Source organism: Entelurus aequoreus, linkage group LG17 (genome assembly GCF_033978785.1).
Source record: "Entelurus aequoreus isolate RoL-2023_Sb linkage group LG17, RoL_Eaeq_v1.1, whole genome shotgun sequence".
Lineage (NCBI taxonomy): Eukaryota > Metazoa > Chordata > Actinopteri > Syngnathiformes > Syngnathidae > Entelurus > Entelurus aequoreus.
Window position 1 is genome coordinate 14,388,041 of NC_084747.1, and position 25,918 is coordinate 14,413,958.

The 25,918-nt window shown below is 38.9% G+C and overlaps 1 protein-coding gene across 3 annotated transcripts in view; it reads right to left on the reverse strand.

Moving 5' to 3' along the window:
- Positions 1 to 513: 513 nt before the first annotated feature.
- The window catches only part of LOC133632483 (gastrula zinc finger protein XlCGF57.1-like), a 73,356-nt gene continuing 47,951 nt past the window's right edge, over positions 514 to 25,918 (reverse strand). Inside the window, exons 2-3 of one of the 3 annotated variants that reach the window (XM_062024926.1) lie at positions 21,253 to 21,849; positions 514 to 2,791 (exon numbers count right to left, since the gene is read on the reverse strand). In XM_062024926.1, the coding sequence (XP_061880910.1) occupies positions 1,911 to 2,791; positions 21,253 to 21,849 (1,478 nt within the window). In that variant the 3' untranslated portion in view covers positions 514 to 1,910. Of the gene's footprint in view, positions 2,792 to 19,775; positions 21,850 to 22,484; positions 22,704 to 25,918 lie in introns of those variants that run through there. The other 2 variants (XM_062024925.1, XM_062024924.1) reach the window with 2 other exon arrangements.

The following is a 25,918-nucleotide window of genomic DNA, read 5'->3' on the forward strand; positions in this document are numbered from 1 at the left end:
CCGTAAGAAGTAATAAAACAAGCAAACAGAACTTACAAATAGTCTGACATCCAAAAAAATCAGAAGTAATAATACCTCGTTGGCCTCATAAACTCCAAGGGAATAACGTTTATTTTCAATCCGAGACTCCATTAACGTCTTCCACATCAAACACTTGTCGTCTCATGCTGCTTCCTTAATTCCCTCACATATTAATTGTCCCCCCAACAACATGACCAAACCAGAACAAAACATATTCCAATTGACATGGGTTTGTAACAAAAATAAAGTTAACATAAACTTAACCCAAGGAAATACTTTTTTAATCACATTATTGGTACATTATGAACTTATCTTTATGCATTGTATTTAATCATTCTAACCAACTATGAAATGATATATCAAATATACATGTTGCTTCTGTCAGCAGCTACACTGACATTGATGTGTCTCTGAGAACTGAACACATTTTTATAACTTATAACAAAATGTGTTTATACAGTAACCTGCTCACATGAGTCAGATTACAGCAGGGGTGTCAAACTCATTTTAGCTCAGGGGCCACATGGAGGAAAATCTATTCCCACGTGGGCGGGACGGGTAAAATCATGGCATGATAACTTAAAAATACAACTATGACAACTTCAGATTGTTTTCTTTATTTTACTTTGGCCCAAAATAGAACAAGCACATTCTGAAAATATACATATCACAAATAATCCTCTTGACAAAACACTTCAATTTAGTTGAACATTTAAAGGAAAAAAATGGTGAGGCTTCAAAAACACCTTGAAGAACACAATTAATTTAGGCTTAATCTCAGTGTTTCTACAAAGCAATTAAAAATAAGTCACAGCCCATCTAGGATTGAACAAAAAACAAAATAAAGCATGAATAAAAACTATTCTATGTATCAACTACCTCATTTGTCTTTGCCACATATTAATCCTGTGCTAACTCAACAAACCATACAAACTGAGGTAGAAATTATTAAAAAGTGCTGAAATACTTCTTCTCTTGTAGACATAATGTGTATTGATAGAAAAATAAAAGCTGTGCAATGTGTGAACAATTTCAACAAAGCACAAATAAAAAGTTAAAAGACTGACAGTATTGCAGTAAATCACACACTGTTCACTTTCTTTACATTTGCACAGAAGACAATCATTTTCACAGAACTATATCAGTGTGCAGTGTCTCATGCTGCATTTTAAGTGGGGTTACGGATTGCCTATTTTACTCCTTTTTTATGTTGGGTGGAGGGGGAGGAGTCACAGCCCCGCTTTACAGTGAACCTCTTGCTTGGTATACTTGCTCGCCCCGGTATAAACTATTTGCTTGCCTAACAGAATTTTTATTGCGACATCCAGTGGACACATTCAGAACAGCAGTTTCTTTAATTTAAAAATGCAGCTGAATTTTACAATTCACAAACTCATCTCGCTGAAGGGATTGAACCTGTTATGCCCGAATGTCGAGGGAAGTGGGGGTTGGGTTGTGGGTGTTGGGGGTTAATTGTTCATATGTCTCTGATTTGCACATCAATCAGTCTGAGGAGAGTTGGCACTTTTTTATGCAAACAGTCACCCAGCATCACTTATGCATCAACATCAGTTTTGATACATCTCAACTTTGCAGTGAAAAAGGGCGTAGTGCAGGTTTTTAAGCGTACACAAACTTGACACATGAGGCCCCAGGTCCCTGGACTGAAGAAGGAGTAACCAAGCACTTGAAGCATCATCTTTCTTACTGTTCAGGAAGGTTTCAGATACAGAGAAGACATGGGGTCATGAGTAGATAAGATTATGCTTCAAACAATGCAAGTTTGAATGAATACCTCAGATATTTGTGAAAGAAGCAGTGAGGAGGTCCTGGGTAGGGTGGATGTCACCACATATGAGCAACATACCACAATATAAACAGCTAATTAATTATTCACCCTTGTGTGTTCTTATGTGTTTTACTGCGGCTGCATTATGTGCGAACCTTTTACAGCACACTGAACAACTAAATGGTTTTTCTGCAGTGTGTGTTCTCATGTGTCGAGTCAAATGGCTCTTAACAGAAAAGCTTTTGCTACAAACTGAACACTTATATGGTTTTTCACCTGTGTGTGTTCTCATGTGTTCAGTCAAAGAGGTATTTCGATAAAAGATTTTGCCACAAACTGAACAATTACAAGTTTGTTCACCTGTGTGTGTTCTCATGTGTCGAGTCAAACGGCTCTTTATAGAATAATTTTCACCACAAATTGAACAGTTAAATGGTTTTTCACCGGTGTGTGTTCTCATGTGTTGAGTCAAACGGCAATTTTGAGAAAAGCTGTTGCCACAAACTGAACAATTAAATGGTTTTGCACCTGTGTGTGTTCTCATGTGTTGAGTCAAATACCTCTTAACAGAAAAGCTTTTAGCACAAACTGAGCAGCTCAAACATGTTTTACCTCTCTTCTTTGTAGAGCATTCAGAGTGTTTGTTGTCAATGTGAGTCCTCATATCACCTTCACAGTCTGTATCGCTGCTCAAAGGTTCTTCAACCTCGTCTTTAGCCTCACTATCTGATAGTGGAGCTAAGAGGTTGTCTACTTGTGGTTTCTCTTCATCATCTTCAGTCTTCACAGAGAGAATATTCAGTGGAAACTTGGTGTAATCAGCTTCCTCTCGTCCTAGAAGACACTCTCCCTCCTGAGTGATGCAGAGTTCCTCCTCTTCCTTTTTAATGCAGGGTGGTTGTGGAGTCTCCTGCTTCAAAGTGGAGCTCCCCCCTAACTGAGGGGAAACTTCTTCTGGATTACAGATCAGCTGCTGGACGTCTGCAAGACACAAACAACAAAAACACACTTTCTTCTATGTACTGTATGTGTGTGTAGTAGAGTTGTACAGTATACTAATACTAATAAAGTGTCGTGGTACTAATCAATTGAAATCGGTAATATACCACCTTTGATATAATAATCGGTAATATACCACTGGTACCGTTCTTTCATCTGAATGCTGCTGTGCGGCGGTGACTACAGAGCCGAGGCACATGATGTTGAGTGTGTCAAAACGCACACACAAAGTGCATACAAGCAATAACATCGTGGAGAGGAAGAAAGGCAACAATGTTTTGTCGGGGGTAACACTGGGTCCATAAAGCTCCGCTCTTTGGTCGGAAGGACGAGGCCGTCGATTAGTTACAACTTGCTCACTTTATTTATTATTTCCACAGGGCACAACCGGACATCCACCATGCTATTAACACTCCTGCACATGCTACCACTACCTCTCCTTACTTGCCCACTCACTTACTCACGTCACTCACCCCACATACTGCCAATCTTAAAGGCCTACTGAAAGCCACTACTACCGACCACGCAGTCTGATAGTTTATATATCAATGATGAAATCTTAACATTGCAACACATGCCAATTACTAAAGTGCAATTTTAAATTTTGCGCCAAATATCCTGCTGAAAACGTCTCGGTATGATAACGTTTGCGCGTGACGTCACGAATTGTAGAGGACATTTTGGGACACCATTGTGGCCAGCTATTAAGTCGTCTGTTTTCATTGCAAAATTCCACAGTACTCTGGACATCTGTGTTGGTAAATCTTTTGCAATTTGTTCAATGAACAATGGAGACAGCAAAGAAGAAAGCTGTAGGTGGGAAGCGGTGTATTTCGGCCGGCTGCAGCAACACAAACACGTAGCCGGTGTTTCATTGTTTACATTCCCGAAAGATGACAGTCAAGCTTTACCATTGGCCTGTGGAGAACTGGGACAACAGAGACTCTTACCAGGAGGACTTTGAGTTGGATACGCAGACGCGGTACCGTGAGTACGCAGCTGCGGCTTCCAAACATTTGGTCGCTTGCCTGTACGTGCGTGCCGCTATGTGCATGTCACGTACGTAACTTTGGGGAAATATATGTGCTGTATGAACTTTGGGGAGGTGAACGGTACTTTGGGCTGTGGGATTGAGTGTGTTGTGCAGGTGTTTGAGTTGTATTGGCGGGTTATATGGACGGGAGGGGGGAGGTGTTTGTTATGCGGGATTAATTTGTGGCATTCCCTCTAGTCCTTCACTCTCACTTTCCTCATCCACAAATCTTTCATCCTTGCTCAAATGAATGGGGAAATCGTCGCTTTCTCGGTCCGAATCGCTCTCGCTGCTGGTGGCCATGATTGTAAACAATGTGCAGGTGTGAGGAGCTCCACAACCGGTGACGTCACGCGCATATCGTCTGCTACTTCCGGTACAGGCAAGGCTTTTTTATCAGCGACCAAAAGTTGCAAACTTTATCGTCGATGTTCTCTATTAAATCCTTTCAGCAAAGATATGGCAATATCACGAAATGATCAAGTATGACACATAGAATGGACCTGGCGAAGCTTAACAATGCTGTTGCTAACGACGCCATTGAAACTAACTTAGCAACGGGACCTCACAGAGCTATGCTAAAAACATTAGCGCTCCACCTACGCCAGCCAGCCCTCATCTGCTCATCAACACCCGTGCTCACCTGCGTTCCAGCGATCGACAGAGCGACGAAGGACTTCACCCGATCATAGATGCGGTCGGCGGCCCGGAGACGGAGGAAGTCAAGGTGAGGTCGGCGGCTAGCGCGTCTGCTATCCATCTCAAAGTCCTCCTGGTTGTGTTGCTGTAGTCCGCCGCTCATACACCGATCCCACCTACAACTTTCTTCTTTGCAGTCTGTATTGTTCATTAAACAAATTGCAAAAGATTCACCAACACAGATGTCCAGAATACTGTGGAATTATGTGGTGAAAACAGAGCTTTTTGTATTGGATCCATTGGGTCTGAATACTTCCGTTTCAACCATTCATGTCACGTGCATACGTCATCATACATAGACGTTTTCAACCAGAAGTTTCGCGGGAAATTTAAAATTGCACTTTATAAGTTAACCCGGCCATATTGGCATGTGTTGCAATGTTAAGATTTTATCATTGATATATAAACTATCAGACTGCGTGGTCGGTAGTAGTGGCTTTCAGTAGGCCTTTAAAGGTACACACACACACACGCTACTCTCACAACAGCTGCTTTAAAACACGCCTTGCTAAATGTGGTGATTAGTATTACCACCTTTGCTTCAGACTTAGGTCAACATTTAAATAATAAGCATTCAGATCTGCACAAGGAGTTTAAATAGTGACAGGTATAATGTAGTTGTTACACCTGTCCTGCTGCTCTCTCTTTACTCGCCCGCTCACTCACTGACGTCACTCAGACAACACGTTGACATTCTCACAAACACACATACTACTCTCATAAGTTAACCAGCTCCCCTGCTGTGCACATGTAGATACGTAGACGCGCACACAGCTGCTTGGCTTGATGCCAAATATTAGCACAGTTAAAACTGCCCAATTAGCAGTCAACTAATGCAAGTGAAATGACTACATTTTGCAACAAATTCCTACAATTTGTGTTTTGTCTTTAATAAATGTGTTTTACCTGCTACATGGCTAATCTGTGTACATTTATCCATAGTTTTGTTTTTAGTACTTAAATAATGATTAATAATTGTATTTTTCTTAAAGCACAGACCAGGAGTGGCAACCATAAATCATGATTAATTTAATATAATGTCAGTAAAACGTTATGTTCTATTCTAATCCTTGATTATAGCAGACTATATGTAATATGGGCCCTGCGATGAGGTGGCGACTTGTCCAGGGTGTACCCCGCCTTCCGCCCGATTGTAGCTGAGATAGGCTCCAGTGCCCCCCGCGACCCCAAAGGGAATAAGCGGTAGGAAATGGATGGATGGATGGATATATGCAATATGAAAAATTGTAAATTGTTCTTTAAGTGCAACAAGAAAAGCCCAATGTGTTTAATGCCTTTTAATTTATATTTTAACCTTGTAAAATTGTTATTTGACTGTGAGTGTGTTTAATTAAATTTTCTGTTAAAATAAAGCCAATATTGACGTTTTTCACAGTTCCCTTTATTTGGAAAAGTATCTATACATTTAGTACCGGTACTAAATTATTGGTATGGGGACAACCCTAGTGTGTAGTGTTTCATGGCCATTCATTTAGTGCCTTGCCAGAATGATGGATCAATGTTTACATGACTTGTCATAGACTCAGAAAAGTTCAACTGGAATCACAGAAAGTAGAAAACATCTGCTTCGATGGACATTAGAATAATACAAATAACAGTGGGGGAAAAGTCAATATTGAAATACATCACAAAACTAAAAAAGATCATATCTATCTCAACGAAGTCTGCAGTTAAGAAGTAGAGGACTTTTTTAGAACTTAAATGCAAACAATTTGCACTTTCTGTACAATTGTAATGATAATTGGAATTACTTTGTTTTCGTCACAATTTGGCCAATAAATTATTACTGGCATCTAGTGTACATATATTTATATTAACGTGTTTTTTTTACATTTTTCAGTGACTTTGTAAAAATCGCAGTAAAACTCCACGTCACAATATTGCAATAGACTATTGTATCGTGACTCAAGTACCGTGATACATAGTTTATCATGAAGTCCTTTCCAATACCTCGTCTAGGGCTGGACAATTATGGCAAAACATAATAATCACAATTATTTGGAGTGATTTTGGAACAGTACCACCAAAACTCCATTTTAAATATAAAAGAATAAGCATAACAACATTAGTAACAAATTAATAACACGTAAAATAACAATCATAGTAACAATAAATTAAAATGATTATAGCAATATTTTTTGTTTTTTTCCAGCCCTTGATTAGCAGTCTATTTTCTCTCTTTGTAGCGTTTGATGGACGCTACGTCACTACATGGGTCGAAAAATAGCTAAGCTACAGGAATCACTACGGGTTCAAAAAGGAGCGAGGCTAACGCCACGCTACTGGGAACTGTAGTTAAACTACATAGCGTCGCTACTTGTTGTGCACTACTGCCCATCACTCATTCTAACTCGTAAATAAACGCTAGCAAAAGTCAGCTAACAATGCAGGTAATGGGGATGCACTCTATTCTGCCTATGAAAAACTGTAAGAAATATCCAAAAGCTTCGAGCAACTTTTTATATACACACTGTAAGTATATATGTACTGTAATAACAGGCACATTCATAATAACATGTAATATTTACATATTTTCATCATTTTTTATCATTTTAAGTAAACGGCGGCTGTGGAGAGATCGGGCCATTTTGGGCTGATAGATGCGTGTACGATGGACCTGCTCGCTAGCTTGGGAATTCTTCGCGAGCTACATCCAGCAGTGGCCTTTGAAGCAGCGGCGTCGACTTCCAGCGGAGACGGTCAGCGAAAGAGACGTAAGCGGTGCGCTCGGAAGCAGAAGCGGGGGTGTCGGGCGGGGCTAACAACAAAGCTAAATGCTTTGTTGTTAGCGGGGCTAACGAAAAAGCTAAATGCTAATCCACAAAGAAGCGCTAATAAGGAGTCTGTTAAGATAGAACTAGCCAGCGCCAGGCTGGATAATCCCTGCACACATAGCAATTCTTCTAGAATAATATACAACTCACATAATGTTTTTTCTGCGTCAGAGGTGGACATGCATTTTACTGAGGTGGCAAACAATCTAAAAATTCCTGTCATATCAATTCCTAGATATGGTCGAAATTATTTAAAGTGCACTATGCATAATAAACGTAACATTATTAATATTGCTACTACGGATACTTTCAACAAAAACTCCTCAAAACAGCCCACTACCTATAATATGGGCTTTTTAAACATAAGGTCATTGTCTTCCAAAACGTTATTAGTTAATGAAGTCATCAGAGACAACAATCTTGATGTCGTTGGTTTAGCCGAGACCTGGCTCAAACCAGACGGATTTTTTGCGCTGGGTGAGGCGTCTCCTCCTGGCTATGCGGGAACGCATATTGCCCGCCCCATTAAAAGGGGTGGGGGTGTTGCACTAATATACAACAAAAACTTTAGCCTTACCTCGGACCTAAATAATAAATATAACTCGTTTGAGGTGCTCACTATGAGGTTTGTCACACCGCTGCCTCTCCACCTGGCTGTCATCTACCGCCCCCCTGGGCCCTATTCGGACTTTATCAATGAATTTTCAGAGTTTGTTGCTGATCTAGTGACGCACGCCGACAATATAATCATAATGGGAGACTTTAACATCCATATGAATACCCCATCGGACCCTCCATGCGTGGCGCTCCAGACTATAATTGATAGCTGTGGTCTTACACAAATAATAAATGAACCCACGCATCGCAACGGTAATACGATAGATCTAGTGCTTGTCAGGGGTGTCACCACCTCTAAAGTTACGATACTCCCGTACACTAAAGTAATGTCCGATCATTACCTTATAAAATTCGAAGTTCTGACTCATTGTCAACAAACTAATAATAATAATAATAACTACTATAGCAGCCGCAACATTAATACTGCCACAACGACGACTCTTACTGACCTACTGCCTTCAGTAATGGCATCATTCCCAAATTATGTGGGCTCTATTGATAACCTCACTAACAACTTTAACGACGCCCTGCGCGACACCATTGATATTGTAGCACCGCTAAAGCTAAAAAGGGCCCCTAAAAGGCGTACCCCATGGTTTACAGAAGAAACTAAAGCCCAGAAATTATCATGTAGAAAGCTGGAACGCAAATGGCGTGCGACTAAACTTGAGGTTTTCCATCAAGCATGGAGTGATAGTTTAATAACTTATAAACGCATGCTTACCTCAGCTAAAGCTAAATATTACTCAAATCTCATCCACCTCAACAAAAATGATCCTAAATTTTTGTTTAGTACAGTAGCATCGCTAACCCAACAAGGGACTCCTCCCAGTAGCTCCACCCACTCAGCAGATGACTTTATGAATTTCTTTAATAAGAAAATTGAACTCATCAGAAAAGAGATTAAAGACAACGCATCCCAGCCACAACTGGGTTCTATTAACACAAATATGACTGTATATACGACGGACATTGCCCTCCAAAATAGTTTCTCTCTCTTTGATGAAATAACATTGGAGGAATTGTTAAAATGTGTAAATGGGACAAAACAAACAACATGTTTACTTGACCCAATTCCTGGGAAACTTATCAAGGAGCTTTTTGTTTTATTAGGTCCATCAGTGTTAAATATTATAAACCTATCACTTTCCTCTGGTACTGTTCCTCTAGCATTCAAAAAAGCGGTTATTCATCCTCTACTCAAAAGACCTAACCTCGATCCTGACCTCATGGTGAACTACCGGCCGGTGTCCCACCTACCGTTTATCTCGAAAATTCTCGAAAAAATTGTCGCACAGCAGCTAAATGAACACTTAGTGACTAACAATCTCTGTGAACCTTTTCAATCCGGTTTCAGGGCAAATCACTCTACGGAGACAGCCCTCGCAAAAATGACTAATGATCTATTGCTGACGATGGATTCTGATGCTTCATCTATGTTGCTGCTTCTTGATCTTAGCGCCGCTTTCGATACTGTTGATCATAATATTTTATTAGAGCGTATCAAAACACGTATTGGGATGTCAGACTTAGCCTTGTCTTGGTTTAACTCTTATCTTACTGACAGGATGCAGTGTGTCTCCCATAACAATGTGACCTCGGACTATGTTAAGGTAACGTGCGGAGTTCCCCAGGGTTCAGTTCTTGGCCCTGCACTCTTTAGTATTTACATGCTGCCGCTAGGTGACATTATACGCAAATACGGTGTTAGCTTTCACTGTTATGCTGATGACACCCAACTCTACATGCCCCTAAAGCTGACCAACACGCCGGATTGTAGTCAGCTGGAGGCGTGTCTTAATGAAATTAAACAATGGATGTCCGCTAACTTTTTGCAACTCAACGCTAAGAAAACGGAAATGCTGATTATCGGTCCTGCTCAACACCGACATCTATTTAATAATACCACCTTAACATTTGACAACCAAACAATTAAACAAGGCGACTCGGTAAAGAATCTGGGTATTATCTTCCACCCAACTCTCTCGTTTGAGTCACACATTAAGAGTGTTACTAAAACGGCCTTCTTTCATCTCCGTAATATCGCTAAAATTCGTTCCATTTTGTCCACAAGCGATGCTGAGATCATTATCCATGCGTTCGTTACATCTCGTCTCGATTACTGTAACGTATTATTTTCGGGCCTCCCTATGTCTAGCATTAAAAGATTACAGATGGTACAAAATGCGGCTGCCAGACTTTTGACAAAAACAAGAAAGTTTGATCATATTACGCCTATACTGGCTCACTTGCACTGGCTTCCTGTGCACCTAAGATGCGACTTTAAGGTTTTACTACTTACGTATAAAATACTACACGGTCAAGCTCCTGCCTATCTTGACGATTGTATTGTACCATATGTCCCGGCAAGAAATCTGCGTTCAAAGAACTCCGGCTTATTAGTGATTCCCAGAGCCCAAAAAAAGTCTGCGGGCTATAGAGCGTTTTCTATTCGGGCTCCAATACTATGGAATGCCCTCCCGGTAAAAGTTAGAGATGCTACCTCAGTAGAAGCATTTAAGTCTCATCTTAAAACTCATTTGTATACTCTAGCCTTTAAATAGACTCCCTTTTTAGACCAGTTGATCTGCCGTTTCTTTTCTTTTCTTTTCTTTTCTACTCTGCTCCGGGGTGGACCGCTAGCCTGTCCATCAGATGGGGACATCTCTACGCTGCTGACCCGTCTCCACTCGGGATGGTTCCCGCTGGCCCCACCATGGACTGGACTTTCGCTGATGTGTTGGACTTTCACAATATTATGTCAGACCCACTCGACACCGAGGATGTCGTTGTGGCTTGTACAGCCCTTTGAGACACTAGTGATTTAGGGCTATATAAATAAACATTGATTGATTGATTGATTGATTATTTTCACAGACGCATCACAACGTTCGCTATTTCCTTCAACAACACCACCAACTATTACTAATGAAGGCAGACTTCATGAGTGCCATCAAAGAATACTTTGGGACAAATTATAATCCAGAACCTTATATTTTTGAGCCTGAATATAAAGAGGATGCGCTACACGTTTTAGAAGCTGAGTGATAAGCAGATAAAGCAAGAAGCACTATTGCTAAGTGCTAAACAAAAAATAAGAAGTATGAACATAACTAATTTCTGTAGAAACTGCCCTAATGCTGAAACTGAACTGAAATGCTGATGGAATACGGGAAACAAAATTATCACAACTATCTTTTGCACATCATTCAATCTCGATTAATATAACTTTTTATTTAAATTAAGGGCAGATTTTTCTGAGCAGGATACCTGGTTTCAGGGCCACAATTTTGCTTATTTTCTGTACATGTTGTGGGGGTAAAGAGAACAACCCTTTTTCCTCTCAAAGTTCTTAAGTTTTTTTTTGCTCGTCATCACAAACATTCTGCAGGAAACAAAGTATCAGTGGTGTACTGAATACTACAAGATTCATATTTCAAGTTATCATTTACTAAACAATATTTTCAAATAATAAATTGTTTATATTCTTTAATTACTTGAAAACGTCAGTACTTTTTACCAGTGCTTGGAAAAAGGCAAGCGGTGCCCCGATTGTGGAGTTTTATATTTAATAAAAGTACATTAAAGTGCAGTTTGAATTTGAGGTACTGTAAAATAATGTGTACCAACACATTAAACAAGTTGAATGATTATTTCAGGGACAAAATGTTTTCATCCACAAACTCAAAAAAAATGATTTGAACAAAAAGTGTCTGCAGAGTTTTTGAGTACATGTTGTGTCAGAGGATGAGAAACTTTGCAGACACAAACAAAAATTCTGATTGAAAAATATTTACATGTAAAAATGTTTTTTTCTGATTAAATTAGTGGGTGTGTTTAATCTCCCAGTTAGGACGAATACAGTAGTTCACTCACAAACACATTCTCTAATTGCCTGCAAGTCCGCAATCGGGGCAGAATTAGTGTGAGCTGCAGCAGATAGTGAAACTGAAGTCTGTCACTAAAGTTTCTGCTTCTTTTCAATACTGTGTTTCAACTTCTATGCTAGTGTTAGTTATAGTGGATGTCCCTTATGGGCATCCGTAGTTGTGTATGTATGTTTGGAGCATGCGCAGTTGGTTCAGTAACGTTAACACTACTGAAGTGGACACAAGTGTGTGTGTCACTGACTTCTACACGGTGTCAGAAACGCCAAAACAACCGCGCCAAGTTATTAAATGTGTCAGACAGGACACATGAAGACATACAGTTGTGCTCATAAGTTTACATACCCTGGGAGAATTTATGATTTCTTGGCCAATCTTCAGAGAATATGAATGATAACACAAAAACCTTTCTTCCACTCATGCTTAATGGTTGTGTGAAGCTATTTATTGGCAAACAACTGTGTCTTTTTAAATCAAAATGACAAAAGAAAGTACCCAAATGACCCAGATCAAAAGTTTACATACCCCAGTGACTTTGATCTGATAACATGCACAAAAGTTGACACAAACAGGTTTGAATGGCTAATCAAGGTTCCAATCCTCACCTGTGACCTGTTTGTTTGTAATTAATGTGTGTGTATAAAAGGTCAGTGAGTTTCTGGGCTTCTGACAGACCATTGCATCTTTCATCCAGTGCTGCACAGAGGTTTCTGGATTCTGAGTCATGGGGAAGGCAAACGAATTGTCAAAGGATCTGCAAGAAAAGGTAATTCAACTGCATAAAACAGGAAAGGGGTATAAAAAGATATCCAAGGAATTGAGAATGCCAATCAGCAGTGTTCAAACGCTGATTAAGAAGTGGAAAATGAGGGATTCAGGAAGACCAGCAAAGATTTCAGCCACAACTGCCAGGAAAATTGTTCGAGATGCAAAGAAAAATCCACAAATAACTTCAGCTGAAATACAGGACTCTCTGAAAAATTGTGGTGTGGCTGTTTCAAGATGTACAATAAGGAGGCACTTGAAGAAACATGGGCTGCATGGTCGAGTCGCCAGAAGAAAGCCATTTCTGCGCAAATGTCACAAAGTATCCTGCTTACATTACGCCAAAAAGCCCAGAAACAAGCCTCAAAACTTCTGGAACAAAGTAATTTGGAGTGATGGCATTCTTCTGGCGACTCGACCATGCAGCTAATTTTTCTTCAAGTGCCTCCTTATTGTGCATCTTGAAACAGTCACACCACAATTTTTCAGAGTCCTGTATTTCAGCTGAAGTTATTTGTCGATCTTTCTTTGCATCTCGAACAATTTTCCTGGCAGTTGTGGTTGAAATCTTTGCTGGTCTACCTGAATCTCTCATTTTCCACTTCTTAATCAGCGTTTGAACACTGCTGATTGGCATTCTCAATTCCTCGGATATCCTTTTATACCCCTTTCCTGTCTTATGCAGTTCAATTACCTTTTCTCGCAGATCCTTTGACAATTCTTTTGCCTTCCCCATGACTCAGAATCCAGAAACATCTGTGCAGCACTGGATGAAAGATGCAATGGTCTGTCAGAAGCCCAGAAACTCACTGACCTTTTATACACACACATTAATTACAAACAAACAGGTATCAGGTGAGGATTGGAACCTTGATTAGCCATTCAAACCTGTTTGTGTCAACTTTTGTGCATGTTATCAGATCAAAGTCACTGGGGTATGTAAACTTTTGATCAGGGTCATTTGGGTACTTTCTTTTGTCATTTTGATTTAAAAAGAGTAAAGACAGTTGTTTGCCAATAAATAGCTTCACACAACCATTAAGCATGAGTGGAAGAAAGGTTGTTGTGTTATCATTCATATTCTCTGAAGAATGGTCAAGAAATCATAAATTCTCTCAGGGTATGTAAACCTATGAGCACAACTGTATACCGACGGCGAAAGGTAGTGGTTTTTGTTTTATTAGTACGACTGAAGTTAGTTCCCAAGTTCGCTATTACAATGAGTGAAGGCAATGCACGGATGGAGACAACTTTCAAGTTAGCCCGCCAGAAAAGTTCGACTGCGGGGACGGGAAGAAATGCCCCAGATGGAGCAAAATATTCGAGAGGTATGGAGTGGCGTCAGGACTGGACAAGAAAAGGGACGCTCATTTTGGATGCTTCTCCATTGACATCGGATCAGAAACAGCTATGCTGCGGTGATAAAAAGTTTTGCTGATTATTTTGTTGGGAGACACAATGTCATATTCGAGCGCGCGCAGTTTAATGTATGAAAACAGGAGCCTGGTGAGTCGGCAGATAGCTTTATAACAGCAATACATAAACTGGCTGAACACTGTAACTTTGGAGTGCTTCGGGAGGAGTTAATACGTGACCGCATAGTCGTAGAGCAAGAGATGCTCCAAGACGGCAAGTGAAGCTTAAAGACTATATCTCGTGAAAGGACAGGACATAACAAAACGCACCTCGTGTTATCTTGAAGCCTAAAAGGCAATTACTGTTTGATTGTAAGTTTGCAACACTGTTGTTGTTGTTTGTTTTTTTTGGATGGTAAGGAATTTGTTATGCAATTCTCATACTTAATGCCTTTATCAGGCCTGGCCCTAACCAATCTGGCGCCCTAGGCAAGATTTTAGGTGGCGCCCCCCCACATCGGCAGTGAAGTGTATATTCTCACAAGAAATCGAATAGCTTTGTCTTTGACCTTTTTTTTTACTTATAGAAAGCAAATTAACATATTATATGAGAATGTTATGTTATGATTATCTTTAACCGAATCACAGCAGTGCTCAAATTAAAACACAGCATTCCCTCTTATGTGATATTGCTTAATTAACATTAATGATGTGCACTTTGACAACTAGGCTTACAACTATACCTAATATATAAAGGGGTGGAAAAGTGACTATTACCTGCAGGGCAAACATTAGCTAACCAGAAGGCAATAACAATGTAAACAAAAAACACCTGCTTAAAAGATCTAATACAAATGTCCCTGAGGAATGTAAGGTGGGAGTACTGTAATTACCTAACGTTACATTATTATTTTCCATAACAATTTAGCCCCCTCCATAATATTAACCCGACGTTAAAACAGAACCAGCTATTTATTGATTAGCAATTGCCGAATCATGTAACATTAGCTTAATGCTAAAAAGCCAGGTTACTATCACATTCTGTTAGAGATAAAACATTTCATGTAGGCTAACGTTACCTACCTGCTACCTCTGTCTTTTTCTCCTTTCTCCTCCTCTTCTTTTCTCTTTTTTCTTCCCTGGGCACCTGACAGTTTTGGCCGTTTTGACATCTTGTGTTGATTTTTTGATGTGGTGACGTCCAAAAAGAGTCATGATACGGGAAGGGAGGGGGCGCACCGTGCGGGGGGGGCGGGGGGGGGGTAATGTTGTAACAAATAATATTTCTATTAAATAGGCTTTACTTTGCATTTTAATTAACGTGGGATTATTTTTTGTATTTAGAAATAATAGTACCAACTTTTTTTTCTCCAACATTTGTGGCACTGGCGTGGCGCCCCCTGATGGACGGCGCCCTTAGCATTTGCCTATACGGCCTATGCCACGGGCCGGCCCTGGCCTTTATACGGTGTTAGGTTGATTTGTTAAAAATGGTGATGCTTATTTATAAATACATTGCAATGATTGTTCATTCCTTGTTGTACATTGAAGAGGAGATGTAGTGGATATGTGCCTTATGGGCGTCCGTAGTTGTGTATGGATGTTTGGCGCATGCGCAGTTGGTTCGGTAAAGTTTACACCACTGAAGTAGACAGTGTGTGTGTGTGTGTCATTGATTTCTACAGGAATAATCTTCAAAAATGCTCAAAATCAAATCCTGGCGCAACAACATCATTTTAATCTTTCACGAGCTGCTACAGTGTTTACAAGATGGAGGATGACTTAAAGGCCTACTGAAACTAATTTTTTTATAGCAGATCCATTCTATGTGTCATACTTGATCATTTCGCGATATTGCCATATTTTTGCTGAAAGGATTTAGTAGAGGAAATCGACGATAAAGTTCGCAACTTTTGCTCGCTGATAAAAAAAAAAGCCTTGCCTGTACCGGAAGTAGCGTGACGTCACAGGAGCTAGTATTCCTCACAATTCCCCATTGTTTACAATGGAGCGAGAGAGATTCGGACCGAGAAAGCGACAATTACCCCATTAATTTGAGCGAGGATGAAAGATTCGTAGATGAGGAACGTTACAGTTCAGGACTTGAGAGGCAGTGATGGACGTATCTTTTTTCGCTCTGACCGTAACTTAGGTACAAGCTGGCTCATTGGATTCCACACTCTCTCCTTTTTCTATCGTAGATCACAGATTTGTATTTTAAACCACCTCAGATACTATATCCTCTTGAAAATGAGAGTCGAGAACGCGAAATGGACATTCACAGTGACTGAACATGTAAATACACGATTAATAATATTCAGCTTTGCGAAGCTAAAAAAATAGAAGCTAACCTAGCAACGTAGCCAACGTGATAGCATAGCAGTCTCAAATGCAGATAGAAACAAAATTTAAAAAAACCTGACTGGATGGATAGACAGAAGATCAAAAATACTATTAAACCATGAACATGTAAATACACGATTAATAATATTCAGCTTTGCGAAGCTAAAAAAATAGAAGCTAACCTAGCAACGTAGCCAACGTGATAGCATCAGTCTCAAATGCAGATAGAAACTAAATTAAAAAAAAACCTGACTGGATGGATAGACAGAAGATCAAAAATACTATTAAACCATGAACATGTAAATACACGATTAATAATATTCAGCTTTTCGAAGCTAAAAAAATAGAAGCTAACCTAGCTACGTAGCCAACGTGATAGCATAGCAGTCTCAAATGCAGATAGAAACTAAATTAAAAAAAACCCTGACTGGATGGATAGACAGAAGATCAAAAATACTATTAAACCATGAACATGTAAATACACGATTAATAATATTCAGCTTTGCGAAGCTAAAAAAATAGAAGCTAACCTAGCAACGTAGCCAACGTGATAGCATCAGTCTCAAATGCAGATAGAAACTAAATTTAAAAAAACCCTGACTGGATGGATAGACAGAAGATCAAAAATACTATTAAACCATGAACATGTAAATACACGATTAATAATATTCAGCTTTTCGAAGCTAAAAAAATAGAAGCTAACCTAGCTACGTAGCCAACGTGATAGCATAGCAGTCTCAAATGCAGATAGAAACTAAATTAAAAAAAACCCTGACTGGATGGATAGACAGAAGATCAAAAATACTATTAAACCATGAACATGTAAATACACGATTAATAATATTCAGCTTGGCAAAGCTAAAAAAAAGAAGCTAACTTAGATGCAGCGGCGGGCTTACTCACTGTAGTGCGTCTGCTATCCTGCTCAAAACACAACACAACCTCCTGGTGTTGGTGTTGTTGTAGTCCGCCGCTCCACCGATCGCACCTACAACTTTCTTATTTGCAGTCTCCATTGTCCATTAAAAAAATTGCAAAAGATTCACCAACACAGATGTCCAGAATACTGTGGAATTTTGTCGAAGAAAACAGAGGTATTTGAATTGGGTCCAAACACTTCCCTTGCCCTTTGTGACGTCACGCGCATACGTCATCATACCGCGACGTTTTCAAGCGGAAGTTTCCTGGGAAGTTTAAAATGTCACTTTATAAGTTAACCCGGCCGTATTGGCATGTGTTGCAATGTTAAGATTTCATCATTGATATATAAACTATCAGACTGCGTGGTCGGTAGTAGTGGCTTTCAGTAGGCCTTTAAAAATCCATCGAATAACTTGATGGACTAGATGAATAATTCAGCTTACTAATGCGAGCTAAATATTTGATTAGTGGCATTTGCCAAACATAGGAAAGAGGAACTCTTCTGTTTTGGTTTAAAAAATCAGACATCGACCAAACAACTGTAGGCTAGTCTTCAAAACACGCTGCTAACGAGTCGTTGCTGGCGACTTGAACACGTCCATTCTTTTCTGTTACTTGACGACACGACAAACTGTACAGAGACTTTGTTAAATGTGACTAAATACTCACCTTGCCTCAAAACCACGACATGATGAATATAAAAACACACCAAACGAGCCTAACAGAGTTGTTGTTTTGCTTTTAGTTTCTAAATTTGACTTTTGCATTCTTTCATCTCCTCTGATGTGAACTCCACTGCCTTCTTCAAGCTAACAATCATGGCGGCTCTTTCTTTACATTCTTCAACAAGGTCGGCAAATGTCTCTTTTTTAAGGGCTTGAAATAATTTTCTAACGACAAAACTTCAAGTCACTCACCTTCATCTTTCGTCTTTATCTCCGTTGGTGATTTGCTGGAAGTTGGTGGCGCTGATTCCCTTTCATGTTCTCTTTTAGCGGACGTCGCCATCTTAGCATAGCAGTAGTCGTCCATCTTCTATCACGTCTTCAATCTTCACTTCAGATATCGCTCCAAACTCAATGCACGTTTCGTGGCTTTGGAAAATACCAATTGAGATATTTGTTGCTATATTTGCTGTGAATCATATGACTTTAAGATCGTGAATTCGAAGAATCTCCGAACAACCATAGCATGCAGTCTTCGTCTTTTTGCTTGGCTTTACGTACATTTGCGCATGCGCTAGAAGCCAGCAACTTCCGTTTCCCACACCACAGCAGTTATTTTTCAAAATAAAAGCATTTTAATCTTGTATCTAACATCAAATAATCGACAAATACTCTTTGAAAATAAAATATATATATATACAAGCACGTGCACAGACTTTTTCGATGGCTGTTGTTCAAACCAGAAAAAGGGCATACATCGAGGAAAAAAAATCATACATTTTAAATAATACAAGAAACATACATAATTTTCAACCTACTTAGTTGTTTTAGTTAAAAGCCTTTAGAAAGTCAAATCATTACTCTAAATCAGTGGTTCTTAACCTTGTTGGAGGTACCAAACCCCACCAGTTTCATATGCACATTCACCGCACCCTTCTTTAGTGAAAAATAAAATGTTGTTTTTTTTTTTTAATTCAAGACAAGTTATATGTTTTTGGTAACACTTTAGTAAGGGGAACATATTCTAAGTAACAAAGACTTAATTTAGAGTTATTAGGTTAGGGTTAGGGCCAGGGTTATATAATAAGGCCATGCCGAATAAGGCATTAATAAGTACTTAATAATGACTAGTTAAGAGCCAATATGTTACTAATTTGCATGTTAATAAGCAACTAACTATTGGTGAATATGTTTCCCATACTAAAGTGTTACCATGTTTTTTTTACTGGTGCACAAAATGAACCGTGCATGAACATCACCTTGTTGTGCATAAACTCACAACCAATTACACACCTGCAAATCAGTGTGACTTCTGCTGTTGCCGTATCCGTAATACGCCGATAGAGAGAAGTTTTTACTTACACGATGAGTCGGGCGTGTCTTGACCTGCGCCGAACCCCTGAGCCCAACTCACCGAACCCCTAGGGTTCCATCGAACCCAGGTTAAGAACCCCTGCTCTGAATAAAGAAGAAAAGCACTAAGAGTGTAGATCTCCACCAGGACCAATCCTATTGTTCACGTGCTACTAAATTGTGTGCCATCTCATGTGTATCGTGTGCTGGTATGACAATAAACTTCCATGAATCCTGTAAAACACCAGACAGTTAGTAATATGGTTTCACATAAACATGTTGGTGAAACTGCTCATTTCTACCTAGCGATAGGTGGCCGAATGGAGGAAAATATATTTCCACGTGGGCGGCACGGGTAAAATCATGGCATAATAACTTAAAACTACGACTACAACAACTTCAGATTGTTTTCTTTATTTTACTTCAACCTAAAATAGAACAAGCACATTCTGAAAATGAACATATTAAAAAATAATCCTCTTAACAAAACACTTCAAGTTAATTGAAAATTTAGAGGAAATAAAAGGTACATTTTCAAAAACACCTTGAAGAACACAATGAATTTATACTTAATCTCAGTGTTTCTACAAAGCAATTAAACTTTAAGTCACAACCCATCAAGGTTTGAACAAAAAACAAAATAAAGCATCAATAAAAACTATTCCATGTATCAACTGCCTCATTTGTCATTTCCACATATTAATCCTGTGCTAACTCAACAAACCATACAAACTGAGGTAGAAACTATTCAAGAGTGTTGAGTTACTTCCTGTCTTCTAGACATAATGTGTATTGATAGAAAAATAAAAGCTGTGCAATGTGTGAACAATTTCAACAAAGCACAAATAAAAAGTGAAAAGACTGACAGTATTGCAGTAAATCACACACTGTTCACTTTCTTTACATTTGCACAGAAGACAATCATTTTCACAGAACTATATCAGTGTGCAGTGTCTCATGCTGCATTTTAAGTGGGGTTATTGATTGCTTATTTTACTCCTGTTTTACAACTAAATGTTTTTTTCTACAGGGTGTTCTTCTCATGTGTCGACACAAAGAGCTGTTATAAGAAAAGTTTTTGCCACAAACTGAACACTTATATGGTTTTTCACCTGTGTGTGATCTAAAGTGTTCAATCAAATTCATCTTAACAGAAAAGCTTTTGCCACAAACTGAACAAGAAAATGGTTTTTCTCCAGTGTGTGTTCTCATGTGTAGAGTCAATATGCTCTTAATAGAATAGCTTTTGCCACAAACTGAACAACTAAATGTTTTCTCTCTTGTGTGTGTTTTCATGTGTTCAGTCAAATTCCTCTTACAAGAAAAGCTTTTGCCACAAACTGAGCAACTAAATGTTTTTTCTCCATTGTGTGTACTCATGTGTCGAGTCAATATGTTCTTAACAGAAAATCTTCTGCCACAAACTGAACACATATATGGCTTTTCACCTGTGTGTGTTCTCATGTGTATAATCGAACTTCTCTTAACAGAAAAGCTTTTGCCACAAACTGAACAACTAAATGGTTTTTCACCTGTGTGTGTTCTCATGTGTTCAGTCAAATTCCTCTTAACAGAAAAAGTATGACCACAAACTGAACAGTTAAATGGTTTTTCTCCTGTGTGTGTTCTCATGTGTGCAGTCAAATGGCTATTTTCAGAAAAGCTTACGCCACAAACTGAACAATTAAATGGTTTTTCTCCTGTGTGTGTTCTCATGTGTCGAGTCAAATGGCTATTTTGAGAAAAGCTTACGCCACAAACTGAACAATTAAATGGTTTTTCTCCTGTGTGTGTTCTCATGTGTGCAGTCAAATGGCTATTTTCAGAAAAGCTTACGCCACAAACTGAACAACTAAATGATTTTTCACCTGTGTGTGTTCTCATGTGTCGAGTCAAATGGCACTTTTTAGTAAAACTTTTAGCACAAACTGAGCAGCTCAAAGATGGTTTACCTTTCTTCGTTGAAGAGCACTCAGAGTGTTTGTTGTCAGTGTGAGTCCTCATATCACCTTCACAGTCTTTATCACTGCTCAAAGGTTCTTCAACCTCGTCTTCAGCCTCACTATCTGATAGTGGAGCTAAGAGGTTGTCTACTTGTGGTTTCTCTTCATCATCTTCAGTCTTCACAGAGAGAATACTCAGTGGAAACTTGGTGTAATCAGCTTCCTCTCGTCCTAGAAGACACTCTCCCTCCTGAGTGATGCAGAGTTCCTCCTCTTCCTTTTTAATGTGAGGGGGCTGTGAAGCCTCCTGCTTCAAAGGGGAGCTGCCCTCCTTAGGCTGAAGGGGAAGTTCTTTACAGTCAGTTTTCCTACTCATAGGTTCTTCAACCTCGTCTTTCGCCTCACTATCTGATAGTGGAGCTAAGAGGTTGTCTATTTGTGGTTTCTCTTCATCATCTTCAGTCTTCACAGAGAGAATACTCAGTGGAAACTTGGTGTAATCAGCTTCCTCTCGTCCTAGAAGACACTCTCCCTCCTGAGTGATGCAGAGTTCCTCCTCTTCCTTTTTAATGCAGGGTGGTTGTGGAGTCTCCTGCTTCAAAGTGGAGCTCCCCCCTAACTGAGGGGAAACTTCTTCTGGATTCCCGATCAGCTGCTGGACGTCTGCAAGACACAAACAACAAAAACACACTTTCTTCTATGTACTGTATGTGTGTGTAGTAGGGTTGTACAGTATACCGCTACTAATAAAGTATCGTGGTACTAATCAATTGAAATCGGTACTATACCACCTTTGAAAAGTACCGGTACCGTTCTTTCATCTGAATGCCGCTGTGTGGCGGTGACTACAGAGCCGAGGCGCATGATGTTGAGTGAGCGGTGCCCCGATTGTGGAGTTTTATATTTAATAAAAGTACATTAAAGTGCAGTTTGAATTTGAGGTACTGTAAAATATTGTGTACCAACACATTAAACACGTTTAATGATTATTTCGGGGACAAAATGTTTTTATCCACAAACTCAAAAATGATTTCAACAAAAAGTGTCTGCAGAGTTTTTTAGTACATGTTGTATCGGAGGATGAGAAAATTTGCAGACACAAACAAAATATCAATATCAAATATCAAAACACAGGATCACGGTCAATAAAGGCGGACTCACGCAGGATTACACCAAGTATCATTGCTTTCCGCCATTTTGGATCGAGGTTCTTTGTTTACATTGTTCAACATTGTTTGTTCTATTTTTAGGGCTTGGAATTCAAACAGCTTTCAAATGAGGGAACGCAACACACTCACCTTCATCTTCGCTTTTCAGATTGTTCTCCGTTGGTGGCGCTGATTCTCTTTCATGTTCTCTTTTACCGGACGTCGCCATCTTAGCATAGCAGTAGTCGTCCATCTTCTATCACGTCTTCAATCTTCACTTCAGATAACACGCCGTCGCTCCACACTCAATGCATGTTTCGTGGGCTTAAGAAAAGGTGAATAATTAAGGTATTTGATGCTTTTTTTGAATCTATAAGATCGTAAATGTGAAACTTCTCCGGAAAGCCACGTCGCTTAGTCCGCCATCTTGGCCTTTCCGCTTTACCACTGTTCGATGTGTTTGCGCATGCGCCAGAAGTTTGCAACTTCCGTTCGACAACTGCACTTTAAAAAATAAAATACCTTTTAAATAACTAGCGACCCTTTTCATCTTTTTACATGTATGGCTCATAATTGAAGTGCTCCTTATCGCGAAAACATTTTTGGTATCAAAACACTTTGGAGATAGAAATGAAACAAAAATCGACAATAGAATAGAATAGAAAGTACTTTATTGATCCCTGGGGGAAATTCAGCACCACAGTTCGCTCACAATAGACAAGAATAATAATAAATAATATAATACACATAATATATTATATATATAATATATAAATATTATAAATATATTCTACATATACTCTACATTTAAGTGCAGTCAAGAAGGCATACTTGCCAACCTTGAGACCTCCGATTCCGGGAGGTGGGGGGTGGGGTGGGGCGTGGTTGGGGGTGGGACTGGGTAAAAATGTAAATGTAAAGAACTTAAAGTAAATGTGGTAAATATGTACACTAGATGCCAGTTATAATTTATTTGACAAATGTGTCAAAAACAAAGTAATAAATAAAATAATTATTTTTCTTGCATTTAATATGTAAAAAAGTCCTCTACTTCAATCAATCAATCAATCAATGTTTATTTATATAGCCCTAAATCACAAGTGTCTCAAAGGGCTGCACAAGCCACAACGACATCCTCGGTACAGAGCCCACATACGGGCAAGGAAAAACTCACCCCAGTGGGACGTCGGTGAATGAATATGAGAAACCTTGGAGAGGACCGCATATGTGGGTAAACCCCCCCTCTAGATGGGAGGAGTATATTTACAGCTAGAATTCACCAACTCGATTTTATTTATATGTATAATAAAAAAATAATAATAATAAAAAAAAAAAATATATATATATATATATAGCTAGAATTCACTGAAAGTCAAGTATTTCATATATATATATATATATATATATATATATATATATATATATATATATATATATATATATATATATATACATATATATATATATATATATATATACATATATATATATATACATATATACATATATATATATATATACATATATACATATATACATATATATATATATATATATATATATATATATATATATATATATATATATATATATATATATATATATATACTGGATAGCCTTCGGAACACTGAAATTCAAGTATTTATTTTATTTATATGTATAATAAAATAAATAAATATATATATATATATACCTAGAATTCACTGAAATTCAAGTATTTATTTTATTTATATGTATAATAAAATAAATAAATAAATATATATATAGCTAGAATTCACTGAAAGTCAAGTATTTCATACATATATATATATGTATATATATATATATATATATATATATATATATATATATGTATATATATACATATATATATATATATATATATATACATATATATATATATATATATATATATATATATATATATATATATATATATATGTATGAAATACTTGACTTTCAGTGAATTCTAGCTATATATATATATATATATATATATATATATATATATATATATATATATATATATATATATATATATATATATATATTTTATTATACATATAAATAAAATAAATACTTGAATTTCAGTGAATTCTAGGTATATATATATATATGTATATATTTATTTATTTTATTATACATATAAATAAAATAAATACTTGAATTTCAGTGTTCCGAAGGCTATCCAGTAGATGGCAGTATTGTCCTGTTTAAGAGTGTCACAACATTGCTGTTTACGGCAGACAAACTGCTTTACGGTAGCGAAAACGTGACTGCTGTTGTTGTGTGTTGTTACCGCGCTGGGAGGACGTTAATGAAACTGGCTAACAATAAACCCACATAAGAAACCAAGAACTCGCCCTCGATCATTCTACAGTTATAACGTGATTGGGCAGGCACGCTGTTTATATTGTGGGAAAGCGGACGTGAAAACAGACTGTCGCCGCTGTCCCCACTCAGGTCCGCATTGAACTGGAGGGGGCGTGGCCTCCAGCTCCGGCTGAATTCCGGGAGTTTATCGGGAGAAAATGTCTTCCGGGAGGTTTATCGGGAGAGGCACTGAATTCCGGGAGTCTCCCGGTAAAACCGGGAGGGTTGGCAAGTATGCAAAAAGGAACATATGCATTATATAGTCTGATGGCTGTCGGTATGAAGGACCTACTGTGTCGTTCCGTGTTGCATTTTGGGAGTCTGAGCCTTCCACTGAAAGTGCTCATTCTCCCCGCAAGGTCAGAGTGTAGTGGGTGGGAGGTGTTGTACATAATGGCTGGGAGCTTTGCTAGACTTCTCCTTTCTGACACCACCGCCAGAGAGTCTAGCTCATGGGAGTCAAACTCTGGCCCGCGGGCCACATTTTGCCCGCCGTGTAATTTCACTTGGCCATTGAGGCGATATCAAATTAACACTAGAGCTGGCTCACCGATTATATACAGCGACGGTGCCGCGATAACACCGCATTCACCGCTATTTCTCATACTTGCGAACCCTTCCGGGAGACTCCTAAATTTCAGTGCCCCTCCCGAAAATCGTCACGTCCGCTTTTCACCCAGTCCAACGAGTGCTTGCCCAGTCATATAATATATGCGGCTTCTGGACGCACACACAAGTGAATGCAACGCATACTTGATAAACAGCTACAAGGTGTGTGCGTGTGTGTGTGTGTGGGGGGTGGGGGGGGGTGGGGGGGGGGGGTGTATTTTGTAGCGTCCCAGAAGAGTTAGTGCTGCAAAGGGATCTGGGTATTTGTTTTGTTGTGTTTATTTTGTGTTACGGTGCGGATGTTCTCCCGAAATGTGTTTGTCATTCTTTTTTTTTGGTGTGGATTCACAGTGTGGCGTATATTTCTAACAGTGTTAAAGTTGTTTATACGTGCACGCTCAGTGTAACCTGTATCGCTGTTGGTCAAGGATGCGCACAGAAGCCGCACATATCTTGACTGAGCTGGCACAATGTTAGAAAGGATGAAAAGCGGATGTGACGACAGCTCATAGAGGACGTTAAAGGCAAGGCACGCCCCCAAGACTGTGCACCTTCGTTCGATAATGAAGGTTGCCTCAGCTCAAAGCCTGAGCCCCGACATT